The sequence below is a fragment of the Bos javanicus genome, chromosome 7, assembly GCF_032452875.1.
Source record: "Bos javanicus breed banteng chromosome 7, ARS-OSU_banteng_1.0, whole genome shotgun sequence".
Lineage (NCBI taxonomy): Eukaryota > Metazoa > Chordata > Mammalia > Artiodactyla > Bovidae > Bos > Bos javanicus.
This window is the reverse complement of record NC_083874.1, coordinates 6,235,978-6,262,367: the sequence shown is the minus strand read 5'-3', so window position 1 is coordinate 6,262,367 and position 26,390 is coordinate 6,235,978. Positions and strand designations below refer to the sequence as shown.

Sequence of the window (26,390 nt, the reverse complement as noted above, 5' to 3'; positions counted from 1 at the left end):
TCAAGATGCAAGCACACGGGGCTGTTCTTCAGAGCCGGTGGAAGGGGAGTGGTTGGGGAGTAACCCGAGGTGGCAGCGGGCTGGGCCCCTCTCTCCTGGTGGCAGCAGTCAGGGGCTCTGCCCGCCGAGTCTGTCTTTTGTGAATCGTCTCTTTCTCCTCCACGATGGGATGCCTGAATGTCCCAGCCTAGGGTGTCTCCTGGCTCCTTGGCTAACGACTTGTTTTCCTTTTCCTGAAAATCGACAGAAGGAGCAGCTGAGCACGAAGGGCCGTCCCTTCCGAGGCATGTCTGAAGAGGAGGTATTTACTGAGGTGGCCAACCTTTTCCGCGGCCAGGAGGACCTGCTCTCCGAGTTTGGACAGTTCCTGCCTGAAGCCAAGCGGTCCCTGGTGAGTACAGAGCACCCACCCCCGTCTGGGGCCACGTTCCCAGCCAGAACCCCACACCTCAGTGCAGCCTTCAGGCCAGGCTGGGTTTATCCACTCCCCAGAGACACTGGCTTGCCCCTGAAGCCACACCCAGTGCAGCCACCCATGGGCCCCGAGTGCAGGCTCCAAGCCCTCATTGACCTGGAGCAGGTCCTCCGGAGGGCTTCTCTGGACCGAGAGCAGCGGGTGCTGAGGGTGGTTTGGGGGGCAGAGAGTCTTCCGATGGAGACCTGCCCGTAACCGGAGCCTGTGGTGCAGGAGGGGTCAGGCTCACTGCCTGCCTGTGCGGAGGGACCGAGTGGACGTGGGCTGAGGCTCAGCAGTGCCTGGGCGGGGGCATAGACCTGGGAGCGGAAGAGGGGCCTGGGATGGGGAGTTCGGGAGCGCAGACTACACCGTCAGCCTTTCCCTCTCTGCTGTGGCCTGAGGCCTGCCAAGCTGCCTTTTCCATTTCCTCCTCTTCTTTTTCTTTTCTTGCGAACTTAACAGGTTTCAGAAAAAAATTGAAGGAAAGTTCATGTAACACGACGTTCACCGTTTTAAAATGCGCAGTTCAGTAGTGTTAGGGTTTTCATAGTGTTGTGCAGCCGTCACCTGTGTCTGGTTGCAGAACGTTCCCAGCGCCCGTTAGCAGTCACTCCCCATGCTCTCCTCTTGAGGCCCCGGCAGCCACCAGTCTGCTTTCTGTCTCTGTGGATTCACCTGTTCTGGACTTTTCATGTATTGGTAGATGGGATCACACGACATGTGGCCTTTGATTGGCACATGGCTTCTTTTCGCTCAGCATCATGATTTGAAGCTTCATCCGTGATGCGTCAGCACTTCATCACTTCTGTAGTCGAATAGTAATTCCGTCGTGTGGCCGGGTCACAGCTGTTCATCTGTCGCCCACTGGTGGACACCTGGGTTGTTGCCACCTTTGGTCACTGTGAGTAGTGCTGCTGTGAACACACGTGTATAAGGTTTTGCTTGAACACGCGTGTTCAGTTCTTTGTCTGTACCTGCTGCTGCTGCTGAGTTGCTTCAGTTGTGTCCGACTCTGTGCAACCCCATAGATGGCAGCCCCCCAGGCTCCCCCGTCCCTGGGATTCTCCAGGCAAGAGCACTGGCGTGAGGTGCCATAGTCTATACCTTGGAGTGAAATTGCTAAGTCACACGGTAATTGTATGTTTAACTTTTGAGAAACTGCCAGACTGCTTTCCACAGTGGCTGGACCATTTTCCGCTCCCACTGGCAGTATACTTGGGTGTCAGTTTCCACATCATCACCAATGCTCAAGATTTCCTTTTTTTTTTTTTTTTAAAAAAGATAGTCTTTGAGTTGGCATGAAATGGTATCTTGTTATAATTGTGATTTGCGTTTCCCTGCTGACTCATGATACTGAGCATTTCATGTGCTTACTGGCCATCTGTTCACCTTTGGAGAACTGTCTTTTCAAGTGCTTTGCACAGTCTTCCGTTTGTCTCCTGGTTGTTGGGTTTTAAGGGTTCTTTTTATACTCTTGTCATCAGTGCCTTATCAGATACTTTCCTCTGTTCCGTAGGCTGTCTTTTCGCTTTCTTGCTCGTGTCCTTTGGTCAGGTCCCGTTACCTATTTTTTTCCTTCCGTCGCCCATGCTTTCACTGTCAAATCTGAGAATCTGTTGCTAATTCTGAGGTCATGAAGGTTTACTTCTGAGTTTCCTTCTAACACTTGTATAGTTTTAGCTCTAATGTTTGGGTCGGTGATCCAGTTTGAGTTAATGTTTGTATATGGTGTGAGGTGGGGGTCCAGTCTGGTTTGTTGAGGGAAATTGTTCTCTTCCCGTTGTATAGTCTTGGCACTCGTCAGAAATCAGATGGCCAGTATTATGGGTTTATTTCTGGATGCGGAGTTCTAACCCGTTGATCTCCATGTGTGTCTTTGGCCAGCACCACATCATCTTGATTACTGTAGCTTTGTAGTAAGTTTAAAATCAGGAAGTGTGAGTCCCCCAGTTTGGTTCTTTTTCAGGATGGTTTTGACAAGTCAGGGCCCATTGCAGTTCTATATGAATTTAAAGATTGGATTTTCCATTCTAGCAAAAAAGACCATTGGGAGTTTGAAAGTGATTGTATTGAATCTTCCAACTGTTTGGGGGAGTATTGCCATCCTAACAAGATTAAGTCCTCTACTCAACAAATAGGCAGCATTTCTCCCTTTATTTAAATGTTTTATTTCTCTCAGTAGTGTTTCATAGTTTTTTTTTCCCCCACTGTGTAAGTCTTGACCCCTTTGATTAAATTTATTTCCAAACACTTTATCCTCTTTGTTGTCATGGAATTTTTTTGTGTATAACTTGATTGATTGATTATTTTTGTCTGTGCGGGGTCTTCTTGCTGCTCGGGCTTTTCTCTAGATGTGGAGAGTGGAGGCCACTCTAGTTTTGCACGGGCTTCTCACTGTGGTGGTTTCTCTTGTGGCGCACAGGCTCTAGGCATTAGGCTTCCATAGTTACGGCATGTAGGCTCAGTAGTTTAGACTCCCTGGCTCCAGAGCACAGGCTTAATAGTTGCTCCGAGGCATGTGGGATCTTCCCGGATCAGGGAACAATTCTTTACCGCTGAGCCACCGGGGAAGTCCTTCCATTGTTCTCTTAATTTCGCTTCTGGATTATTCATTGCTCATACGTAGAAACAGCACCGCTTTTTCGTGTTGATTTTGTATGCTGCAGCTTTGCTGAACCCGTTTGTTTGCTTTGATAGTTTTCGTGGATTCCCTAGGATTTGCTAATAATATAGTTTTTCCAGTTTGTGTGCCTTTTGTTTCCTTTTTTGGCCCAGTTGCTCTGATAGAACTTCCAGTATTGTGTGGATTAGAAGTGGTGAGAGCAGGCTTCCGTTTCTCGCTCCTGATCTTAGAGGAAAAGCTTTGGTCTTTCACCACGAGTGTGATGCGAGCTGGGGGCTTTTTGTAAGCAGCCTGAGGTTGAGGAAGCCCCGTCTATTCGAAGGTTGATGAGTGTCCCATCTCCTGTCTCCACTCGTTCTCTTTGCCCTTGACGGCAGCTTGGGGGTGAACACAGAGAGTCCCCCTCCCACCCTCCTGCATCACCACCGCCTCTCCTGGGTCTGCTTCTAGAGTAAGGGTGCAGTGGGGCACGGGGCTGCAGGACAGCAGGTCTCGCAGGAAGGGGCTCACAGGGCAACAGCAGTCCGAGTTTGGATGCCTCTTGGTTGATCAGGTGGACTTCGGGTGGGCAGCCTGGGGCTCATCCCCACGTTACTGTCTCCAGGACACAGAGCACCATCCCTAAGTGTAGAGTTTCCATGCAGAAATACTTCCTGACTGAGCCAGAGAAGCTGGCTCTGTGGCACAGAGAGTTCTGTGCCTGTCTGTGGGGCTGACGTCAAGTCTGGGAGCTGTGGCCAGTCCTGCCCACCCTCTTGGAGTCTCGGGTGTCCTGGGGGGCTGGACTGAGCCCAGTGAGCACACAGCCCGGACCTCCTTGGGCTCTGGGTGCTGCAGGGGGCCTTGAGCTGGCCATGTCACCTCCCAGGCTTCATTGCCTTCTCTGTTAATTGGAACTGACCACCCTTCCTGCTCAGGCCAGGACTAAGGTATTGTCCTTCAAGTGCTTCTTGCAGGGCCCAGCTTATACTCAGTGCTTTGGAAAGCGCTGCTATGGTTGTGTTGGAAAATCCAGCCTAGAATCCAGGTTGGTCGTCCCATCTCCCGCACCAGCAACCTGGCCTGCTGGAAGCCCTTGGGGAATGCCTGGGTGGGTCAGGGAAACAAAGCCCCTGTCTAGATCCCCCACGGACAGAGAACTCACATGTACACTGGGCCTCTCAGCCCGGCTGCCTCCTTATGGCCCTACCCTCGAGTCTGACTTGCTTCTTTAAGCCCATTGTCTGCATCATGTGTCTCTCTGAACTTCAGAATCCTGACTTGTTTTTTACTCCGTGTTCCCAAATAATGCCCTTCGCAGTCGCAGCTTCATTGCCATCTTCCTTCTCTGTGCATGTTCCTGCTCATCGGAGACCTCCCTACCTGGCTCATGACCGACCCTCCTAACTGGCTCCCGGGGCCATGTGGCTGAGGAGCAGAGGGATCTCGGCACCTCCTTCCCACTACATACCCTTCTTCTGTTGGCTCAGCCCAAGGTTGTGGGCCCTTGGGCCTCTGTGTCCCGGTAACTTGAGCTGTATCGTGCCCCCTGCTTTGAAGCCTTTGTTGCTCCCTCGTATACTTGGTGGATAGTCTTTGGGTCTCATCCTCTTGGATCTGGGTCTGGAATCTCAGCTCTGACCCTGGTGTTGGCGGTTCTCTTCCTGAACCGTTCCTGCAGGGATGAGCACCCAGCGGCATCCTCCAGTGGCCTTCCCAGAGCCGTTGCTGTCAGCGCCGTGTGGTCCAGGGGCAGCCCACCCTGTGGCTTCAGGAAGGAAAGGCCTACCCGAGTCCCTGGCTACCTCTCACTGTTCTGGAGGACATGCCCTGCTCGGGAGGCTCGAGAGCATAGCCCCCACTTAGAGAGGAGGTGGGGGTGCAGCACCTAGAATAGGGCTTTGAATTACATACGTGGTCCATGTCTCGCTTTGTCCCCTCCTCTCTGCAGAAGCCTGGCAGGTCACCTCTCATCCCTCAGCTCCCTCATCTAAATGTGCTGAGAATGTCTGTCCCTAGGCCCGTTGTAAGTTTCCTAAGCAAAGTGTCTGGCCTTGGTGAGCCCAGGGCTGCAAAGCAGGGTCCTGCCTTGGCAGAGCAGCCATCAGACCTGCTTCAGGGGTGGGTGGGAAGCCCCGTCTACTGGAGTTGTGGGATGGTGCACAGCAGATGCTTGGTAACTGGTTACACTGGCCATCTACGCAGCTCACATGAAGTCTGCAGGCCTTGGTTCCTGAGTTATCTTGTTGCGTCTCTGTGAGGGGTGAGTAGAGCCTCTTGTTCTCTGAGGGCTGTGGTCGCAGCACCCCCTGGCAGACACAACTTGGCATTTACCGAGCTGGACTCTGACAAAGCCCACCCTGGAAAGATAAGCATCTCCCTCAGAAAAGCACCTACTCAGTTTCTTTAAATGGTATTTGTTTTCAGTCCAGCAGTGTTTTTTTAAGTGTACATTGGGTGATTAGAGCTGTTTGTGCTTTTTAAAAGATTTCATCAACTTTTAAAAATTATTAAAATACTCATATGTATATATAATTCATCTTATAAAGTGATCTTACATTTATGTTTCCACTAAAACGGCAGGAGAAAGAAATCAAAGGTAAAATTGGATATTGTCCTAATTAAACTCGACTATTTGGCCTAGATCGGGGCTCAGCAGTTTTCCTGTTAAGAGCCAAACAGTGAGTGTCTTAGGCTTTGCAGACCGCACAGTCTCTGTGGCAAAGGCATAGCTCTGCTGTGGTGGCAGGAAAGCAACCACAGGCCTTCCACCAGTTAGTGGGCGTGGCTGTGTGCCAGTAAAACTTTATTGACAAACACAAACTGAGCCAGCCCCTGCCTAAATGGTTTCTGGGGGCCTTCTGCCTCAGGCATTTGCACACTGGGACATTTAACTGAAACCTAAGAACTGTCTGAACTGTTAGGGGAAGATTGGTGATACTGAGCTTGCTTTCCAGCTGGGTGATCTTGGCTGGGCGAGCAGTGGGTATCCCCCTCACTCCCCACTCGGCCCGCCCCCGCCACCAAGTCCTACTCAGCATGTCATTCTGTCCCCCCTCTAAGAAGTGATGTTCGCATCAGTTCTGGGATCTACGGCAGATAGCAGTTGAGGATTTTTTTACTTTAGCTTCTTGGAATAGTCTTGAATCTTTGGATAACTACTCTTCCAAAGAAATTTAATCCCCTAAGGGACAAGGACAGACTGTTGGACAGGGACAGGCTTTGCGACCGCGTGGACTAGAGCGTGCCAGGCTCCTCTGTCCTCCACTGTATCCCAGAGTTTGCTCAGACACATGTCCATTGAGTTGGTGATGCCTCCAACCATCTCATCCTCTGTTGCCCCCTTCTCCTTTTGCCTTCAATCTTTCCCAGCATCAGGGAGTTTTCCAGTGAGTCAGCTCTTTGCATCAGGCAGCCAAAGTACTGGAGATTCAGCTTTAGCATTTGTCCTTCCAATGAGTATTCAGAGTTGATTTCCTTTAGGATTGACTGGTTTGATCTCCTTGCTGTCCAAGGGACTCTCAAGAATCTTCTCCAGCGCCACAGTTCGAAAGCATCAATTCTTGAGCACTCAGCCTTCTTTATGGTCTAACTCTCACATCTGTACATGACTACTGGAAAAACCATAGCTTTGACTATATCCATAGTTAAGTAGTAGATCTTTATCATTGTAATTATTTATATAAAAATAGTGCATACTCATGGAAAAAAAGCGTTAATGAGAGCATCAGCTATGAAAAGTAAATTTCCCTCTTTCTTGCCTCAGTTTCCCAGTCATTCTCCTCAGAGTTAAACTTACAAATGTCTTATATATCTTTCCAGAAACCTCTGAGTACAAACAAATGTTTATCCTTTAAAAAAAAAAACGGCATTCTGTTTGTTCGGGCATGCCCCTAGGGGTTTTTTCCTGTTTGGAATAGCAGTGTATCAGATATGCCTGTCCCTAGCAGCAACACAGAGCTGACTCATAGCTGACGTTTGCCTCTGTTTTGTTTGGAGGCAGCACGATTTATCCACCTAGCCACCCCTTCGTGTGGTGTCTCTGCATAAAGGCCCCATGGTGGGGTCGGGGTGACTGCTCTGTGCCTCTGCAGCCTAGCCCCGCAGAAGAGCTACAGTCTATCCACCTTCTCCCTTGCTAGACTTCCATACAGATAACAAACGCTGACTAGATTCTTCCAGAACCATTCTTCATAAATATTGCCAGCACCCTGACCTGTTAATCCGTGCTTGGTGCAGAGAACCAGCAGTGAGCATCCCCCCCCCCCGCCCCCGCCCGCCGCCCATGATGACATTGCCTCCAGGATGCATTTTCTCATTCATAGGAAAGAACACAGACTTGGCTGGAAGGCCCGCAAGTGACCTGGCAGCCGTCAGCAGCTTCCTCTTGCTGCCAGGGCTTTGCATATACTGGTCATCTCACCTGAAATGCTTTTCCTCCCTGTGGTGCACCCAGACACACAGGCAGACACCCTGTCGGTGGTCTGCTGGGTGAGTCCCGCACCAAGGCCCCACTCAGTGTCTCCCCGCTGAGCCTCCCTCCCTCGTCAGGACCCTCGTCCTCCTAGGCCTTCCATGAGCCTTCTCGCAGTCTCACAACGTGTACCTGTGGTGAGCTGGGCACACAGATCTTCCTGCAGTGAACGTGAGCATCTTGAGAGCCTGGCTCGGCTCGCAGTAGGACCAGCCCCTGGCCCGTGGCAGACAGTGCTCACTGGGGTTGCGAGCTGAGTCGCAGGTGGTTCCCTGTGCTCAGGTGCGTTGAGAACCAGCCCTGATGGGTCCGGCCGTGTCTCACCAGCGCTGATCACCTCCTGTGTTTGTGTCCTTAGTTCACAGGAAATGGGCCGTGCGAAATGAACAGTGTTCAAAAGAGCGAGCATGAGAAGAACCTGGAGCACAGCAAAAAGCGCTCCCGGCCCTCCCTCCTCCGTCCCGTGTCTGCACCAGCGAAGGTAACCGTCAGCTGTGCGCCTAGACGTGTGTGGACACTCAGCAGCCTGGCCTTCTTTGTAGATGGCCTGGGGAGCAGCATGCGGAGGCCCTGAGCAACAGGCTTGGGGCCCTAGTCCAGCTTGAAATTCACTGTCTGGGGGGGTTTGGGAAGACGGCTCGACTCTAAGGTGGCTGTTCACCTGTTCCCCTTGGCTTACAAGATTGTGCGAGATGTGGTGTCATCTCCTTCTGCATAAACTGGAAACCCTCCTCAGCCTGCTGCTTCTCACCTTCACAGCTCTTTCAGGGCAGGACGCCTGTGCACAGCTATGCAGGTTGGTCACTGCACAAGGCGTCCTGCCGAGGGGCGAGAGGCTCTGAAGTTCCTCTCCTGTTGTGCGCCTCACCCTCACGTGATGGTGGTTTTCTTATTCCATCATCCCTTGTGTATTTGCTAGTTGGCTTTCTGCTGGAAGGGAGAGCTTGTTCTCCATCTCTGTTTATTTAATGTGTGTCTTTGTGGACTCGGGTTATAATCTGTTACTATCATGTTCTTTTGTGTTTTTTTGCCTTGTTTTGCTTTGTTTTTCTGGGCTGCACCTTGCAGCATGCAGAATCTTAGTTGCCAGACCGGGCATCGAACCCATCCATGCCCCTTGCAGTGGAAGCGCAGTATAATCTGTGACTATCATTGTCTGTCTTGACTCTAAACTGCCTCAGATCTGGCCAGTAGGGCCCCTCTAGGTTGGCTCTTGTGTCCTTTTGACACATGCTCATCATTCTTCAGGCGTTTGGGAGATGGTTTGGTAATATCCTCGATGTCTCAGGAGTGTGGCCAAGTTCAGGTCCAAGTCCAGCCTAGAGAGAACAATCTTCACAGCAATTAAAAACCCAGATTTCCCCAGGATCTTCTCGTTGCCATCTCCACCCCCCTTCCTCCCCTCCCCCCCCCCCCCCCCGCCCCAGTCACAGTCACAGCCCATGGGAGGAGCAGCCAGGAGAAGTTCCTGATACTGTATCTACGGGCATGACTCCCTTGCTATTCTTACTCTGTGATGCCCCTGCCTGATAGCAAAAGCGCTCAGTTGCTGAGATTTAGATCCCAGATTGTGGGCAGGGTGGTTGTGTGACTTCCACTCCTCACTCAGTCCTGGAGGCCGAGGTGGGTGGTCCTGAGAAGTTCATCCGTGGGGGTCCTGGGCAGACCGCCAGCCAGCACCTGATGACGGTTCCTGTCAGGAAAGCTCGTGTTGGCGATGCTGTGACTCTCACAAAGATGGACACGGGCCACCTGTGAGACGCACAGAGCGTCCGTGGCATGGACTCTCTCTCCGCAGAAGAAGATGAAACTCCGTGGCACCAAAGACCTGTCCATTGCCACCGTGGGCAAGTACGGGACTCTGCAGGAGTTCTCCTTCTTTGACAAGGTGAGCGGCGGGACCAGTGACCTCCAGGCCTTGCCTGGTCCAGGCTGGCCTCTCCCAGCTCGGATCTGAGCAGTCGAAGTGAGGGGAGGTGGCAGGGGGCTGGTGGCAGGCGGTGGGCAGGAGGTGACGAAACACGTGGGAAAGGCTGAGCTCAGAGCCCATGCCACATTTGGGGACACACGTCTGCTGCTCAGAAGCTGTATGGCTTCTCTGAAGCAGGGGTGGTCCAGGGCCTTCCTACCCAGAGTCAGTGGGCAGAGCCAGTGAGCTGGCTCTGGGCACGTGCTGTGTGAGTGGAGAGCAGTCCCCTGCAGACCACAGCTGCCCTCCAGAGCCTGTGCTTGTGGCTCCGTGTGCGCCTGGTGGGGTCAGGCCCGGTGGGCTCGGGAGTGGGTGCGGCCGGTGGGGCCCTGACCCCCTCTCCCTGCAGGTGCGCAGGGTGCTGAAGAGCCAGGAGGTCTACGAGAATTTCCTCCGCTGCATCGCCCTCTTCAACCAAGAGCTGGTGTCCGGCTCTGAGCTCCTCCAGCTGGTTGGCCCGTTCCTAGGGTGAGTGGCATTTCCCTCCCTTGCATTTTGTTCTGTAAATGCTTTTCAGCCATCTTTTGGCTGTTGTATTTGGAAAGCGGTTTTTTCCAATTTTTTTAAGTTGAAATTGTTACAGACATCACAATAGATTCACCAGCAGTTGTAAGAAAGAACACAGGGAACTTTGGGGAGCATTCCCCCACAGTCACATCTGTAGTCAGCGCCACAACCAGGATGTTGGCTTTCAGATACCCACCCATCTCTGCGTGTTCCCGTTGTGTGTGTGCGTGTGTATAGCTGTATCACCCGTGAAGGCTGGTGTGTCCACTGCCGCTGTCCAGGTACAGAGCAGCTTCAGAACCACAAGGAAGCTGGTGTTGGCCTTTGATACTCAGATCCATATCCCTCCTATGCTCTGGGCCCCTGGCAACCCCTCAAACCTGTGCTTCTTCTCGGAAGCTTACATGGCAAGAGAATTACGTGGAGTCATACACCATGTGTTGTGTAACCTTTCAGGATCAGCGTTTTTCCACTTAGCATAATTCCCGGGAGATTCATTATGATTTTTAAAATTCTATCAGAAATTACCAGGAAGAATGAAATGACTGGTCAGCATCCTGGTGCCCCAGGAGAAGTGCTGTTAGCAGGTCACCGACCCACTTGCATCCCGTGCCGCTGCCCTGCGTGAGCCGCCCCAGGGCCTGGCAGCTTCTGAGGGGATGGCGCGGGCCTGGGGGCGCCGTGTGGGAAGGGCAGTGTGCTGGCTACCAGCGCGCTTCCTGCTCGCCAGCATGGTCATGCCCAGCCTGGGGCTGAGCCCCATGTGAGCCTGTTCCCATGCTGTCAAAAGGGGATTATAAACACACCTATGCAGTTTTCCAAAAAGCTCCAAGTGGGCTTGCATGAAGACTGTTAACATCTCACACATGGTGAGTCCTCACTACACACGACTTGCTTTTTTCGTCGCAGTGTGTGTGCATTAGTCACTGAGTTGTGACCCATGGACTGTAGCCACCAGGCTCCTCTCGCCATGGAATGCTCCAGGCAAGAGTACTGGAGTGGGTAGCCATTCCCTTCTCCAGGGGAATCTTCCCGACCCAGGGATCAAACGCAGATCACCTCCTGCATTGCAGGCGGATTCTTTACTGTCTGAGTCACCAGGGAAGCCTGCCTGTATAGGCCCCAAGAAAACTGCAGGGGCTGCCGGGCTCTGGGGGCAGCTACCTGAGCCTTCCTAATAATTTAAAAAGCTTTTTAAATTTTTTTTCTTTTTAACATAAAATAGAACCCAGGTCCAGGAAACCACGTAAGAAGAAGAAGAAGAAGAATGGCTTGGTAAAATCATTTTTAGGCAATCCCTTGTACCCATAACCCATGTCACAAATGGACCTTTGCCAACCTCCAGGAGCTCTCCACGTGCCATGTCAGTCATGCCCCCTTCCTCGGCTGAGGAGTGACCGCCTCTCTGCACTAATTACGATGCAGCCAACCCAGGCCGACACCACCAGACACACAGCTCAGGCTCCTACTCCGAACACAAAACTGGTCTGGGTTTTGTTTCTGGTATGGCTGTAGGCCTCTCTTCACGCCTGGGTTCTCCCTCCAGGTTTATTCTTTACCATGTCCGCGTCGGCATCCCTGTGGCAGGGCTGCACTTTGCCAAATGCATCTTCACGGTCCCCCACGTCCCTCTGTCCATCAGGAGGCAAAGCTTTCCTTTCTGTGGCTTATTCACTCACTGCAAGTTGCAGGAGAGAGCATCTCAGCAACATTTATTACAGTGCCAGGGTCATGAGTTGCTTTCCTTTCGCATCAGGACCAGTTAGAAACTGAAAAGGGGACCAGTTTTTTATAGCCTTCTATGAACTCAAGAATGTAAATGCATTCGCTGCGTCTCAGTACATTTTACAGCTGAGGAAACTGAGGCCTGAGTGGATAGCTCTTCCTTTCCCCGGGGCAAGCTCTCATAAAAGAGGCATTGTGTGGTGGTGGGCGAGCTCAGGGGGATCAGACCTGGAAGCTGGCCCCTCACTCTTCGCCCTCTGTTCTCTAGACCTGGAAGCCCTCCCCTCACTCCCCCTCTGTTCTCTAGACCTGAAGCCAGCCCCTCACTCCCGCTCTGTCCTCTAGACCTGGAAGCCGGCCCCTCACTCCCACTCTGTTCTCTAGACCTGAAGCCGGCCCCTCACTTGCGCTCTGTTCTCTAGACCTGGAAGCTGGCCCCTCACTCTTCGCCCTCTGTTCTCTAGGCCTGAAGCCAGCCCCTCACTCCCCCTCTGTTCTCTAGACCTGGAAGCCAGCCCCTCACTCCTGCTGTGTTCTCTAGGCCCGAAGCCGGCCCCTCACTCTTCGCCCGCTGTTCTCTAGGCCTGAGTGTGGCTGCTGAGTTTCACGTCAGTGATACCACACTGTCAGGCTGGCCTGCAGCCTTCTCTCTTTTTTTTAAACTCAGCAATTCTCAGACCCACGCGATCACTTTTAGTGACTGCATAGTGTTCCCTTACTTGTATGTATCATGAGTTTCTCAGCAGGGTCTGTTTCGGTGGACGTTTGTCTCGGTTTCTCCCTGTGGTTGGTGCCAAGGTCACATTCTTGGACTGGGATACTCAGAGGTCCAGTTAGAGTCATCAGGAGGTGCTTCTCTGGCGGTTCTGAGGGTGCACACATCAGGCTGGTCCTTTCCGTTGGGTTAACTTTCTGGGCCTGCTGAAGATCTGTTAACGCTCTGGAATGCCGCCCAGAACAGGATGGCAGGATCACACAAGTCTCAGCTAAAACGTGGCCGGTTCTTTGGGGTTTTTTTTTCAGTTTTATTTATGTTTGGCTGTGCTGGGCCTTTGTTGCTGGGCGGGCTTTTCTCTAGTTGCAGGGCACAGGGACTGCTCTGGTTGTGGTGCTCAGGCTTTTCATTGCAGCGCCTGCTCTTCCTGCAGAGCGCAGGCTCGAGGGCTGTCAGGCTTCGGTAGTCACGGCGTGTGGGCGCGATAGTTGCAGCTCGCAGCCTCAGTAGCTGTGGTGTAAGGGTTTAGTTGCTCAGCGGCAGGTGGGGTCTTCCTAGATTCAGGGACTGAAGCCATGTCTCCTGCATTGGCAGGCAGGTTCTTTACCCACTGAGCCACCAGGGAAGCCCCCCGCTCGCTCATCTGGATCTGGTGCCCAGCTGAGTTACTGTTCGTGTCGCATCCTTCCCCCAGGAGGCCTCTCTCTGCATGTGTGAACTGCTTTCCGGGTTTGCACGTTGGGGGCAGCCGCATGCAGTGGTCTGGAGAGCTGCTCCCTGGTGATGGTGTGGCGGAGTTGGAGGTGCAGCGTCGCCACCCTTCAGAGTGGTTTGTCCCACCATGACGTTGGACATCCTGTGCACCGATGTTGTCGTCTTCCTTGCCTGCGTTTCCATTGGCCCATGGGCTTTTCTTGTGAGCCAAGTTGAGGGGTGGGGGAGGCGGTCCTTAAAGGTGGGCTACCGCAGATGGCCGTCTTGGAGCACACAGTTAAGGAGGGGAGACTGCTTGACTTAGTCACGGGGCAGAATCACCACACCAGCTGTCAACATATCTGCATCCTTTCTGTAGAATTTGATATTCATTTAAACAAGCCAGATGATGTGGGGGTCAGTTGCTTTAAAAGCTTCCAGTCGACATGCATGACCATTCTGCTATGATTCCTGAGAATTTGTCCAGGGAGAAGGGGGGAGGGAGCAGGGAAGCAGACTTTTTCTGTCAAGGACCAAGGGTCACAACCACGCAGCTTCTGACACCATCATCCACAAGCAAATATGCACAAGGAAATACTAAGGGAATGGGTGTGACCATCCACCGGTGAAACTGTCTGCAGATAGGCCTGGCAGGTTGACTGGTTTGCCAGCCCCTGGCCTGGTGCTCGGCCCCTTCCAGTCAAGGCACATCGCTGACTCCAGCTTCTGCCGGCCTGGGCCAGTCTTGTCTTGGGTGCTTCAAGGACGTCCCGCGAGTGGTGGGGCCTGGTTGGTGACAGAGGGATGCCGGGGGGAGTCACACACACGATGACTTTACCACGTTGGATGCTAGTTCTGCCTCTCACCCCTCCTTTCTGAAGTTGATTCTGACCATTGTTCACTACCTGCTTCAGCACAAAGCCATTCTAATATCCCTGGATCGTTCTCAGAAGCCCTCAGGAGGCTGACTTACCATTTGTCTTCCTTTTTTTTTTTCTTAAATTAATTTTTTAGGGGCTGTGCTGGGTCTTCACTGCTGAGCACAGGCTTTGTCTAGTTGCAGCAAGTGGGGGCTCCTCTCTAGTTGCGGTGCTTGGGCTTCTCTTATTGCGGAGCATGGACTCTAGGGCTCAGGAGCTCAGTAGTTGCTGTGCAGTGTGTGGGATCTTCCCAGAGCAAGGATCAAACCCACCTGCCCCGCTTTGGCAGGTGGACTGCCAACCACTGGACCCCCAGGAAGGTGCTTAGGCTTTTTTTTCAATGGAAGTGTAGTTGATTTACAATCTCATGTTAGTTTTTGGTATACAGCAAAATGATTCAGTTAAACATATATTTATTTTTTTCTCAGGTTCTTTTCTATTATAGATTATTACAGATTACTGAATGTAGTTCCCTGTGCTATATAGTAGGACCTTGTCGTTCATCTGTCTTATGTATAGCAGTGTGTATCTGCTAATCCCAAACTCCTGATTAATCCCTCCCTCCCCCCCCATCCCATTTGTCTTCGTTTCTGAAGGAAATTTCCAGAGCTCTTTGCACAGTTCAAGTCCTTCCTGGGGGTGAAAGAGCTGTCCTTCGCCCCACCCATGAATGACAGATCCGGGGACGGAATAAGCCGGGAAATCGACTATGCCTCGTGCAAGCGCATCGGATCCAGCTACCGGGCGCTCCCCAAAACCTACCAGCAGCCCAAGTGCAGCGGGAGGACAGCCATCTGCAAAGAGGTAGCGTCCCCAGGGGCTCCGTCAGCTTACATGGTGCCCGTGCCCTACCTCTCCACAAAACTCGTCACCTGTTCCAGATGGATGGAAGGGTGTTGATCCCCCCGGGCACTGGGTGGTAGATGGTCCTGGGATGTAGCAAAACAAAACGCCTAGGCAGAGAAGATGGTTTCTTGCCCCGCTGGTGGCTCTGGCAAGCCGCAGAGCACACACTGCTCGCACACAGGTTTCGGCTTCCTCCTCCATCCTTCAGACTGAGATTCATCTCTGCCGTGAGCCCGCTCTGTTCCAGGCTCACTCCCTCAGCAAGTTTCTGTTCAGCTTGACCACTGGATGCTTTTTTGAAGTTAGTAGACAGTCTTACTGCATTTCCAGAATTCAAGAGTGGCTGCTCGATTCCAGGATATATAGTCTGAGATTCAGCAGAGCATGGCCCATGAACCGCATCTGGTTCACAGCCTGTGTTTGTAAGTAAAGCTTTATTGGCACACAGATGGGCCCTGTGCACATACATCCCGCAGCTGCTTTACCGGGACAAAGGCAGAGTGGAGTCCAGGCGTGTGTGGGTGTGCGCACGTGTGCTCAGTCCCTCGGTCGTATCCGACTCTTTGTGACCCTATGGACTGTAGCCCGCAGGTTCCTCTGTCCATGGGATTTTCCAGGCAAGAATACTGTAGAGGGTTGCTATTTCCTTTTCTGAGGGTGCTTCCTGACCCAAGGATTGAATGCACATCTCCTGCCTTGCAGGCGGATTCACTGAGCCATCAGGGAAGTCCCATTACCTTGCAGATACTGTGGGTTTGGTTCCAGACCACTGCAATAAAGCAAATACCACAATAAAGCCAGTCACATAAATTTTTTGGTTTCCCAGTGCATATGGAAGTTATGTTTATGCTATACTGCGGTCTGTAATATTTAAGCGTGCTATCAGTTCAGTTCAGTCACTCAGTTGTGTCCGACTCTTTGCGACCCCATGAACCGCAGCACGCCAGGCCTCCCTGTCCATCACCAACTCCTGGAGTTTGCCCAAACTCGTGTCCATTGAGTTGGTGATGCCATCCAACCATCTCATCCTCTGTCATCCCCTTCTCCTCCTGCCCTCAATCTTTCCCAGCATCAGGGTCTTTTCATATGAGTCAGCCCTCCGCATCAGGTGGCCAAAGTATTGGAGTTTCAGCTTCAGCATCAGTCCTTCCAATGAACACCAGGGACTGATCTCCTTCAGAATGGACTGGTTGGATCTCCTTGGAGTCCAAGGGACTCTGAAGAGTCTTCTCCAACACCACAGTTCCAAAGCATAGTGTTATATTGAAAAACAACAACAGTATATACTTGATTTGAAGCACCTTATGTCACTAAACACGCTGACCCTCCGAGCCTTTGGTGAGTTGCTGATCGCTGGCCCCTGTGACAAGGGCAGTAACGATGAGAAGAGTCTGCAGTACTGTGCGAGTCACTGAGATGTGGCACGGGGACACAAAGTGAGCAGACACTCTTGAAAGTGGCCCTGACGGACGCCCTCAGTGCAGGGTCGCTTCAGACCTTCACACTGTCTTTCAAAAAGGTGACATCTATGAAGCACAATAAAAGGCTATTCTCCTGTAGACCCAACAGACCCAGTGACCTGCACAACCCAAAATATTTGCTACGTAGCCCTTTATAGACAAAGTTTCCCAACCCCGAAGTAGCAAGATTTTGTTCATGTGATCAAAGTCACGTTTTCTCTTAAAACCACTTTTAAATTAATGTTACCATTAGTATGATTTGCTCTTCCCTGGTGGTTCAATGGTAAAGAATCCGCCTGCCAACGCAGGAGACACGAGTTCGATCCCTGGGCCAAGAAGATCCCCTGGAGGAGGAAATGGAAATCCACTCCAGTATTCTTGCCTGGCAAATCCCATGGACAGAGAAGATCCTGGCGGGCTATAGTCCATGGGGTCACAAAAGAGTCAGACACAACTTAGCAGCTAAAACAACAACAGAATTAGTGAACTGAAGTGAAAGTCGCTCAGTCATGTCCCGCTCTTGCGACCCCATAGACAGTATAGTGCATGGAATTCTCCAGGCCAGAATACTGGAGTGGGTAGCCTTTCCCTTCTCCAGGGGATCTTCCCAACCCAGGGATCAACGTAGTTTCCTGTAGAATCAGGATTGTTCCTTATCCTTGGCTCTTCTACGCTGGACCACACAATAAAGCCCTCTGGCCACGGGGCCCCTGCCTCTCCAGCCACGGCGTTTCCTCTTGGCGCAGGTGCTGAATGACACCTGGGTGTCCTTCCCCTCCTGGTCTGAGGACTCCACCTTCGTCAGCTCCAAGAAGACGCCCTACGAGGAGCAGCTGCACCGCTGTGAGGATGAGCGCTTCGAGGTGGGTGTGGCACTGCGGCCCCCGGGGCCCCTGCTCGGCCCTCTCTGTGTGCCTCCACCACGGGATGCATCCTGATCCTCCTGAAGCCGTCCATTCTCCTCTGGGGTGGCGGCGAGTCCAGTGCCTTCCAGCAGTGGGCAGCTCCCAAAAGCCTCCCTTCTCTGCCTTGCTGCCCCTCAGGCTGGCTCCGCGATGCTGCTTTTTCTTTCTTTTTTTAAAGTGTGTGTGTATTTCATTAACTACAGTTAGGGTCACTTAATTTTGTAACAGAAATTTTTTACTGAGACCATTGTAGATTCACATGCAGCTTAAAAAATAACAGAGTGCTCCAGGTACCTTTGCCCCAGTGGGAGCAGCTTGTAAATCTCTGAGGCAGTGTCACAGCCGGGGTGTGGACCTTGACCCCGCCCGTGACCTTACTCACGTGTCCCCAGTTGCACTTGTATCCGTGTGTATGTGGGGAGGGCGGGGAGGATCTTGTGCCTAAGTGTTTGTCTTGTGCGTGTGTGTCTAGCTCTGGATTCTCTCCCCTGTGGAGGCCCATGTGCCCACCACCAGCCAAGACCCCAAACAGGTCCCCCACCAGTCGGATCTGTCACGCTGCTCCTGTACAGCCCCTCCTAGATCTCAGCAGCGGCCATCCTGTGCTCCACCTGGTTCACTCTGCCCTAAATGGAAGCAGTCACGTGGCTGTAGCTCTGGGGACGGCTCCCCCTCCCCCGCACGTGATCTGGGGAGTCTCCTGCAGGCTTTGTGTACTGTGCCTCCCTTCCTCAGTGATGAGGGTAACGTGCGTTCGATGCCTGTGAAGAGGGCCAGGCCAGGGCCTGTCCCCCTCCTCAGATGGGTCTACCAGTGGGGAGGTCCAGGTAGCACCAGGGCCCGGACCTATAACCAGCCATGCTTGCCCCAGTCCCCCGGGCCTGCATCCATCACCCCTTCCCAGCCTCTGTCCCAGCATCCCTTCTGCTGGCCCGGGCTCATCCCTGGGGGATGAGCTGACCCGCTGACCTCTTTCTGCCTTCCTGTCCATAGTTAGACGTTGTCCTGGAGACCAACCTGGCCACAATCCGGGTGTTGGAGAGCGTCCAGAAGAAGCTGTCCCGCATGGCGCCGGAAGACCAGGAGAAGTTCCGGTTGGACGACTGTCTGGGGGGCACATCGGAAGTGATCCAGCGCCGCGCTATCCACCGCATTTACGGCGACAAAGCCCCAGAGATCATCGAGAGCCTCAAGAAGAACCCTGTCACCGCTGTCCCCGTTGTCCTAAAAAGGTGCCCTCACGCTTCTGACCGCACCACCCAGGGGCTCATTACTGCTGTTTGTCCCAGGTGTAATCTGAGGGGGGCCTTGGGGACTCAGGCTGGCTGGTTGTGTTTTTTGGTCTTCCTTTCTCTCCCTTTTCCATCCCCAAGACAAAAGTACAGCCGTTAGTGATTATTTGTGTCCTCAAAAATTCCACTCTGCACGTGATCATGCCTAAACATGAAGAGTAATTATCTTAAAGCACAAATGGGACTGTCCTGTATCACGGCTTGCCTTTTGTTTAATCACACATTTTGGGGCCCTCCCTGTGCTGTGAACAGTTATTGGTTAAGTGGCTGCCCTGGGCTGGTTGTACGCCCAGTGCTGGGGCCCCAGTCATGAGCAGCCCGACAGTCCCATCCACCGGGAGCGCAGCAGCCGCACGGAGCGCAGTCAGTGCCGCGGGCCGGGACGGGGGGGGGCTGCAGGGCAGTGGCGTTTGAGCGTCCGTAAAGCCGGCTGCAGCGAGGCCGCCAGCCGCTCCCACCGCCCTCCATCCAGCACAGAGCCTACCCCCGTGCCTGCAGCAGGCCGTCCGGGCCTGGAACGGGTCCGTGGGTCTGGGGTGGAATGAGCCTGCTTGCCCCCACAGGCTGAAGGCCAAGGAGGAGGAGTGGCGGGAGGCCCAGCAGGGCTTCAACAAGATCTGGCGGGAGCAGTATGAGAAAGCGTACCTCAAGTCCCTGGACCACCAGGCCGTGAACTTCAAGCAGAACGACACCAAGGCGCTTCGCTCCAAGAGCCTGCTCAATGAGATCGAGAGCGTCTATGACGAGGTGAGGCCCCCTCAGCCGGGTCTGGCCCTCCCGGCCTCCGTTGCCCTCTCAGGGCTGCGTGGGGATGGGAGGGGTGTCCCCTTGGCCCCGGGCCGACCCAGGAAGGTGCCCTGCCGTTGTCAGCAGAGGGCTGACTCCTCAGCTCCCCGCGCCTCGACGCACCTTCCTTCAGCTCACTGGGGCTGGCAGCTTTCCTGTGCTGCTGCTCGCCCTGGGCCTCGGAGTGTTACGGTCTTTGGGAGGAAGGTCCCATCTAACCCGTGCTTGCCGGTCTTACTGTGTAGTACTGTTACTGTCCCAGTTTTAGCAGTGAGGAAACTAAGGCACCGGAGCTGGCCCCTTGCCCAGGCTGGCCGCAGCAGGCGAGGGCGCCACCTGCCGCCACCACGCTGCCCTCTTAGTGCCCTGCCAGGCTTTGGTGTGGTCTGGCTCACGGGGCCTGAAGTGAGGCCGGCCAGGCCCTCGGCTTGAGGAGCTGGGCTTTGAACAATGCCTGTGGGGAGAGCATTACTAGCGGGAGCCCGAGGCAGGAATCCTGGTGGGGGCGGCTCACTGGGCGTTGGCTGTCAGGGAAGGGGGTGCTGCTGCTCGGTGGCGGAGCCCGGGTCAGGGAGCAGCGCCACTGACCGAGTGCCCCGCTGGCCAGGGCCACTTCCCCCCCCTCTCTGCCACACATAGTCCTGAGCAGCAAGCGGTGGGGCTTGTCTTACCTCCAGGCCCTCGAGCGGCCCCGCTAGGAGGCTCACCCTGCCCAGAGCTCGTGTTCCTCCACACGGCTGCAGAGACCACTGAGCGAGCTGGCCCCAGACCACCTTCCCTCCTGCCTCCCTGCCCCGCTCAGTGCCCACCACTCAGCCCCAAGGTCCACTCTGTGATCTGGCCTCTGCGCTTCAGGCTGCAGATGCTTGAGGCCTGAGACCCCCACCCCGACCCCAGAGTCGGGGGTGCAGCCGCTTCTGCCCTGCTGCCACCAGCAGAGTCCTGCAGGGCCTTCCCTGGGGTCTGAGGGAGAAGGGCCGGGGCCTAGTGAGCTTGTGTGTGCGGCGCCTTGCTGCTTAGGGCAGGAGACCCTTCTCCTGTTGCGTGGCTCACGGAGGACAGTCTGGTTACGAGCTCCGACCCTTGCCTGGAAGATTCTGAAGGGCGTTTGTGACATACACAAGGTGGGGACTCAGAAAGTAGTAGGAGGAAGGCCACGCTAAAGAGCCGGGAGCAGGACTGAGCTGCAGTGCCCGCACCCCGCCTCTGCCTGCTGGGACCCACTCAGACGCCGCCCGTCCCTCCAGCGAGGAGGGAAGGAGGCCTCTGGACACTGCAGATTCCACAGTGGAGACGGGAGCACATGACTTGCCCTTCCCAGAAAGTGAAGCCCCTGGCCAGGGGGCAGCCTGAGAGGCCCTGCCCCTCTTTCCCTTCGGGCCCTCGTTCCAGGGGAGTCTGGGGAACCCCTCAGGGCCACTGTTGAGAGCGCCAGGGAGGGCTTGTCCTGACCTCGGGAGCTCCCCGCTCACAGGGACAGCGCACACGCTCACTTCTTCCTGGAACCTGGTGTGTCTGCCTCTGTTGACTCATGCAGGGGACCAGCGTCACCAGGAGAGAGTACAATGTGGGGCAGCCTATGCAAGGCTGCGGGGTACTGAGGGTGTTCGGGCTCGTTGGGAGGAGAGTTGTTGACTGGGTAAAGGTAGCAGGGGAGGGTGAGCCCAAGGATGAGGTTTTCCAGGGAGAAAGATCCAAGGCGCATGTGAAGGTCTTGTGCACAGCAGGACAAGCTCAGCACCCCCACAGCATCAGAGGAGTGTGGGGTGGCGTGCCAGGGCCAGGGTCCTCTTCTGAGTCATGTGCAAGGGTGGAGGAAGGGGGCAGCTTGGGCTGATGGAGCTCCTGTGTGGCTCTAGACTCCGTGTGGGGAGTTGTAGAGTGGGCTGGTAGACAGGGACGAGCAGGTGGGTGGCCCGTGCTAGTGCCAGGTAATGGGAACACCGTGGAGGGCTCGTGGCAGGAGACGTGAGGGTGGTGTCAGCCAGGCGGGCAAGGCTGGAGGGGGTGGAACTGGAGCGGGAGCAGTCACAGCCTTGCAGGGTCTGGCTGAGTGTGAATGCATGACGGTGGCAGAGGCCCGTGCTGCACTGGGCCTTCGTCACCCCCAGGCAGCCTGGGGCAGCTGGAACTGCATGCCCAGACAGCGCTGCCCGCATTCCCCCAGTCTCTCGGCACCGTTGGAGGCCTTGGTGGAGGGAGTGTGGCCTCCTTTTGGCCCCAGAGTTGGGGTTCTCCGCGCGGGTCACTCCTGTTCCAGTGGCTGCCCTGTCTCCCCAGCACCAGGAGCAGCACTCGGAGGGCCGCAGTGCCCCCTCCAGTGAGCCGCACCTCATCTTCGTGTACGAGGACAGGCAGATCCTGGAGGACGCGGCCGCCCTCATCAGCTACTACGTGAAGCGGCAGCCAGCCATCCAGAAGGAGGACCAGGGCACCATCCACCAGCTGGTGCACCAGTTCGTGCCCAGCCTCTTCTTCTCCCAGCAGCTGGACCTGGGTGCATCTGAGGACTCTGCCGACGAGGGCCGGGCCAGCCCCCAGGGGCAGGCTGCAGACCCTGGCGGCGACCGGAAGAAGCCGGCGCCTGGGCCGCAGAGCAGCCCCCCAGAGGAGAAGGGGGCCGCGGGCGAGGCGCCGGCCCCGGAGCCGCAGCCACCGCAGCACAAGCCCCTGGACGACGTCTACAGCCTTTTCTTCGCCAACAACAACTGGTACTTCTTCCTGCGCCTCCATCAGACCCTGTGCTCCAGGCTGCTGAAGATCTACCGCCAGGCGCAGAAGCAGCTCCTGGAGTACCGCACGGAGAAGGAGAGGGAGAAGCTGCTGTGCGAGGGCCGCCGTGAGAAGGGCAACGACCCCGCCATGGAGCTGCGGCTGAAGCAGCCGAGTGAGCCCCAGGGCCTGCCCCCTGGGCGCCGGGAGGGGAGACGCCTGCCCTGAGGGAGCCTGGGGCGGGAGCCGCGCGTGTGAACCCCGCAGCCTTCCCTGCGGCAGCTGTGTGAGCTGCACCCGCAGTGACCAGGGTGCCGCCCGCAGGTGAAGTGGAGCTGGAAGAGTACTACCCGGCCTTCCTGGACATGGTGCGGAGCCTGCTGGAGGGCAGCATCGACCCCACGCAGTATGAGGACACGCTGCGCGAGATGTTCACCATCCACGCCTACGTGGGCTTCACCATGGACAAGCTGGTGCAGAGCATCGCCCGGCAGGTGAGCGGGCAGCCGCGCCGGGCCCTTTCCTTCACTCCTGTGCTGCGGTTGGCCCCGTGGTTGGCAGCTTTTCTTCACTTTCAGTTAAGGTAGAGTTCATGTAATGTAAAATTCACCATTCTTAAGTGAATCTTTCAGTGGAACTTAGTACATTTATAGTGTGCAATTGTTACCTGCCTAGTTCTAGAACATTCCCGTAGTCCCCCAAGGAAACCCCGTCCCCACTGGCAGTCACTCCCCACCCTTCCTCTCCCAGCCCTTTTCTCTCTGCGGATGTGCCTGTTTGGACATTTCACGTAGACGGACTCGGGCAACAGGGTGGCCTCTGGCGTCTAGCTGCTCGCTCTTGGCATTGTGTTTTCAAGATTCATCCGCGTTGTAGCACGTGGCGGTCCTTTTTTTGAATACATGTTAATTTGGCTACGTTGGGTCGTAGTTGTGGCACACAGGATCTTCACCGAGTCTCCGGGACTCCCTAGTTGTGTTGCGTGGGCTCAGTTGCTTTGAGGCACGTGTGATCTTAGTTCCCCGACAAGGGATCAAACCCACGTCCCCTGCATTGCAAGGCAGATTGTTAACCACTGGACCAGGGAAGTCCCAGTGCGTTCTTCGTTTTTATGCCCAAATGGCATTTCATAATGTGGATGGAGTGCATTCTGCGCTCCCATTCATCCATCAGTGGACACTAGGGTTGCGTCTACCTTTCGGCGGTGGTGACCAGTGCTGCCGTGCACACGCGTGTGTGCGAGGAGATGTTGGCGCTCCTGTTGACAGACCTTTCGTGAGGGGAGTTTAGCAACCTGTAAAGAGCCTTAGCTCTCTTCTGAGGGGACTGGCGGTGATGTGCCTCAGCATCGCCCACAGCTGAACGACAGCAAGAGGAAATTGGTCACATAATATAAACAGCAAAGCCCCGGGCTAGTCCAGTGTGGTCCTGGACCGTTTTGGGGAGCACTCTTGTTTTTTGCCGTGACTTTGGTTTCCTGGTTGTCAAGTGAGGCTGTTCACTGTAAAGTGGGAAAGAAGTGGAGGAAAGAATCGCGTCATTCCTCTGCCACTCAGATGCAGTCACTAGAAACGTTTTTAACTCATTATTGACTGGGGGATTTTTGCAGGAACTAACACCTGTGGCTGGCAATTTGCTATGTAAGTGATCCTGAAACTTTTCCAGTCAGTAACATTTGAGTAGCGAAGGATGTGTTAATACGTCTCTGGCCTGTCTGGGCTGCAGCTCAGTGCAGAGAGACGACTCAGCTCCGTCTGACCCTGCAGCTCAGCTGTTGCCAGGACTTGTCTCTTCATAAACTTAAAGGTGAAGTTTGTTTATAGGTCCGTTAAGTATGTTTATAGGTACTGAAGGGATTATGTTTGTAACTGAACATTGTTGCTGTAGTTCAGTCGCTAAGTCATGCCTGACTCTTGTGACCCCATGGACTGTAGCCCACCAGGCTCCTCTGTCCATGGGATTTCCCAGACAAGAGTACTGGAGTGGATTGCCATCTCCTTCTCCAGGTGATCTTCCCAACCCAGGGATCAAACCTGCGTCTCCTGTGTTGGCAGGCGGCTTCTTTAGCCCTGAGCCACCAGGGAAGCCGTGTAACTGAATGTTGGGGAGGGAGAATCATCTGCCGTCACGGTGGTTTTCAGTGATCCCCACACCCATTTGGGCACGCTGTTTCTGTACGTTTCTCACGCCCAGGCAGAGTTTACTGGTCTGCTGTGATCTGGTCTGCTTTGGTTAGCTCTGCTTTTCTCCGGCCTGGCTTGCCCTGGTCTAGTCTGGTTTGCTTTGACTTCGTTTGCTCTAGTCTGGTCTGGTTTGTGTAGCCTGGGCTCATTTGGTCTGGTCCGCACCTGGCACGGAGGTCGCCCTGCACAGCCTGTTGGACACTGACCTTCACCCCCTACCTCGTGGACTTTGCCACGACCCCTCTGAGCAAGGCGGGGGCTGTGCCTCCCCGCTCCTGGGGGGCTCACGCCCGGCACCAGCCAGCTCTTCCGCCCGCAGCTGCACCACCTTGTGAGCGACGACGTCTGTCTAAAGGTGGTGGAGCTCTACCTGAACGAGAAGAAGCGGGGCGCCGCGGGCGGGAACCTGTCCTCCCGCTGTGTCCGTGCCGCCCGGGAGACCAGCTACCAGTGGAAGGCCGAACGGTGCATGGCCGACGAGAACTGCTTCAAGGTGAGCAGCCAGCCCGGCTCAGCCCCACACGAGGCCGGCCGGCGGGAGAGCGTGCCCCCCACAGGAGCCCAGCGCCCTGTGCGGCTTTCGCAGGACCTCTGGGTGTGGCCCCAGCCCCGGAGGCCCCACAGGGCTGGTGAGGTGGGCACCCAGCAGTGGTCCCTCAGGGAAGGCTGAGGCTTGGAGGCTGGGGAAGCGAGGGGCATTGATGACCTTTCGACCTCATCCTGTGCCAGCCTGGGCTGTTCTCGCAGCTTCAGGCTGTTTGTCCCCCGCCCTCCCCCAGGTGATGTTCCTCCAGCGCAAAGGGCAAGTGATCATGACCATTGAGCTCCTGGACACCGAGGAAGCCCAGACGGAGGACCCTGTGGAGGTCCAGGTGAGGACTGCGGCCCTGCACTCTGAGCCCTGCGCACACCTTGGGAGCTAAGGGCAGCCACAGGCAGCATCCATCTTGTGGCTCCCACCCCAGGAGCCTGTGCACACGCGGGCCACGCACAGGCCACAGAACGTCCACAGGGTGCCTCTGTGCTGACGGAACACTGGCCACGGAGCCCCAAGAGGAGGCGGGCTCTCTAGGTGTTCCCTCAGAGCCCAGGGCTATGTCCCAGGCAGGAGGGTCACGTGGGAGCCCATCTGGCCTCTACCAAAACCCTGGCTCCTCCTGCCTCCTGCCGGTGCCCGGCCATCGCCACGGTACCCGCGGCCAGCCCAGTCACTCAGACCCTGTGGTGTGTGACTGCTGCACACCTGGTGCCTGAAGCTCAGAGCTCTGGGTGTCCCGCGTCACCAGGAGAAAGCGCTCCTGGCCCACACTGACACGCACCTTCCCCTTGCTGTCCTTGAGCCTTCGGGAAACAGGGCCTGGAAGCCTCCAGCTGCCTTCACAGAGCTGGGGACGCCGCCCACCACAGCCACCAGAGCGCCCCTCCGCGTCCTTCACGGGACACACTTTCCATAACAAGTGAGGGTGGGGGCCTGCACACTCTTTCCCTTTTGGACAGTTCCAGCAAATGTGCATTTGTTAAGTTTGAGTCTGGAACAGCCTCCTGCTTTAACAGGGTGGTGAGCCATTGAAGCGTCCCTTGGATGCTGCAGGCTGTGCCCGTCCTGGACCTAGTGGCCCCTGTGAGCCCTGCCGTCTGCTCACCCCCAACTCCTACCTGTCTCTCCCTCTTCCATCCTGCTGCTTGTGTCCCGCTCTCCCTTCCCGTCCACCCATCCCCCGGACCCCGCTCTCTCCATGTCAGGGGCCTCCCGTTCCCCGTGTGAACTTACCACATGGCAGATACAGTGAAGCAGTTGTACAGCAGGGATTTATTCACTTAAGCGTGAAGCTCCATAAACCATCTGAACCTCGGCCTGGGTATACCTGCCCCACCGCAGCTGAGCCCTGGGCACTGCCATCTTCTGGTCTCCAGCACACATCCGGGTCCGCCTGGAGCTTTGGGAGGGATGCAGATGAAGGGCCCCGGAGCCACTGACGCCATGGGCCGTCTCCCTCTGTCCCTCCAGCACCTGGCTCGGTACGTGGAGCAGTACGTGGGAGCGGAGGGCGCCTCCAGCTCGCCCACCGAGGGCTTCCTCCTGAAGCCCGTGTTCCTGCAGAGGTGAGAGGGCCTGGGCCCCGGGGGCCTCTCCCACGGTCACC

At 55.2% G+C, this 26,390-nt stretch overlaps 1 protein-coding gene across 4 annotated transcripts in view; it reads left to right on the top strand.

Moving 5' to 3' along the window:
• The window catches only part of SIN3B (SIN3 transcription regulator family member B), a 44,207-nt gene that overhangs the window by 14,791 nt on the left and 3,026 nt on the right, over nucleotides 1–26,390 (top strand). The window contains exons 5-17 of one of the 4 annotated variants that reach the window (XM_061421700.1): nucleotides 248–391; nucleotides 7,892–8,014; nucleotides 9,335–9,421; nucleotides 9,852–9,970; nucleotides 14,659–14,866; nucleotides 17,115–17,231; nucleotides 18,267–18,505; nucleotides 19,129–19,312; nucleotides 21,632–22,238; nucleotides 22,388–22,557; nucleotides 24,566–24,739; nucleotides 25,026–25,118; nucleotides 26,255–26,349. In XM_061421700.1, the coding sequence (XP_061277684.1) occupies nucleotides 248–391; nucleotides 7,892–8,014; nucleotides 9,335–9,421; nucleotides 9,852–9,970; nucleotides 14,659–14,866; nucleotides 17,115–17,231; nucleotides 18,267–18,505; nucleotides 19,129–19,312; nucleotides 21,632–22,238; nucleotides 22,388–22,557; nucleotides 24,566–24,739; nucleotides 25,026–25,118; nucleotides 26,255–26,349 (2,360 nt within the window). The other 3 variants (XM_061421699.1, XM_061421701.1, XM_061421702.1) reach the window with 3 other exon arrangements.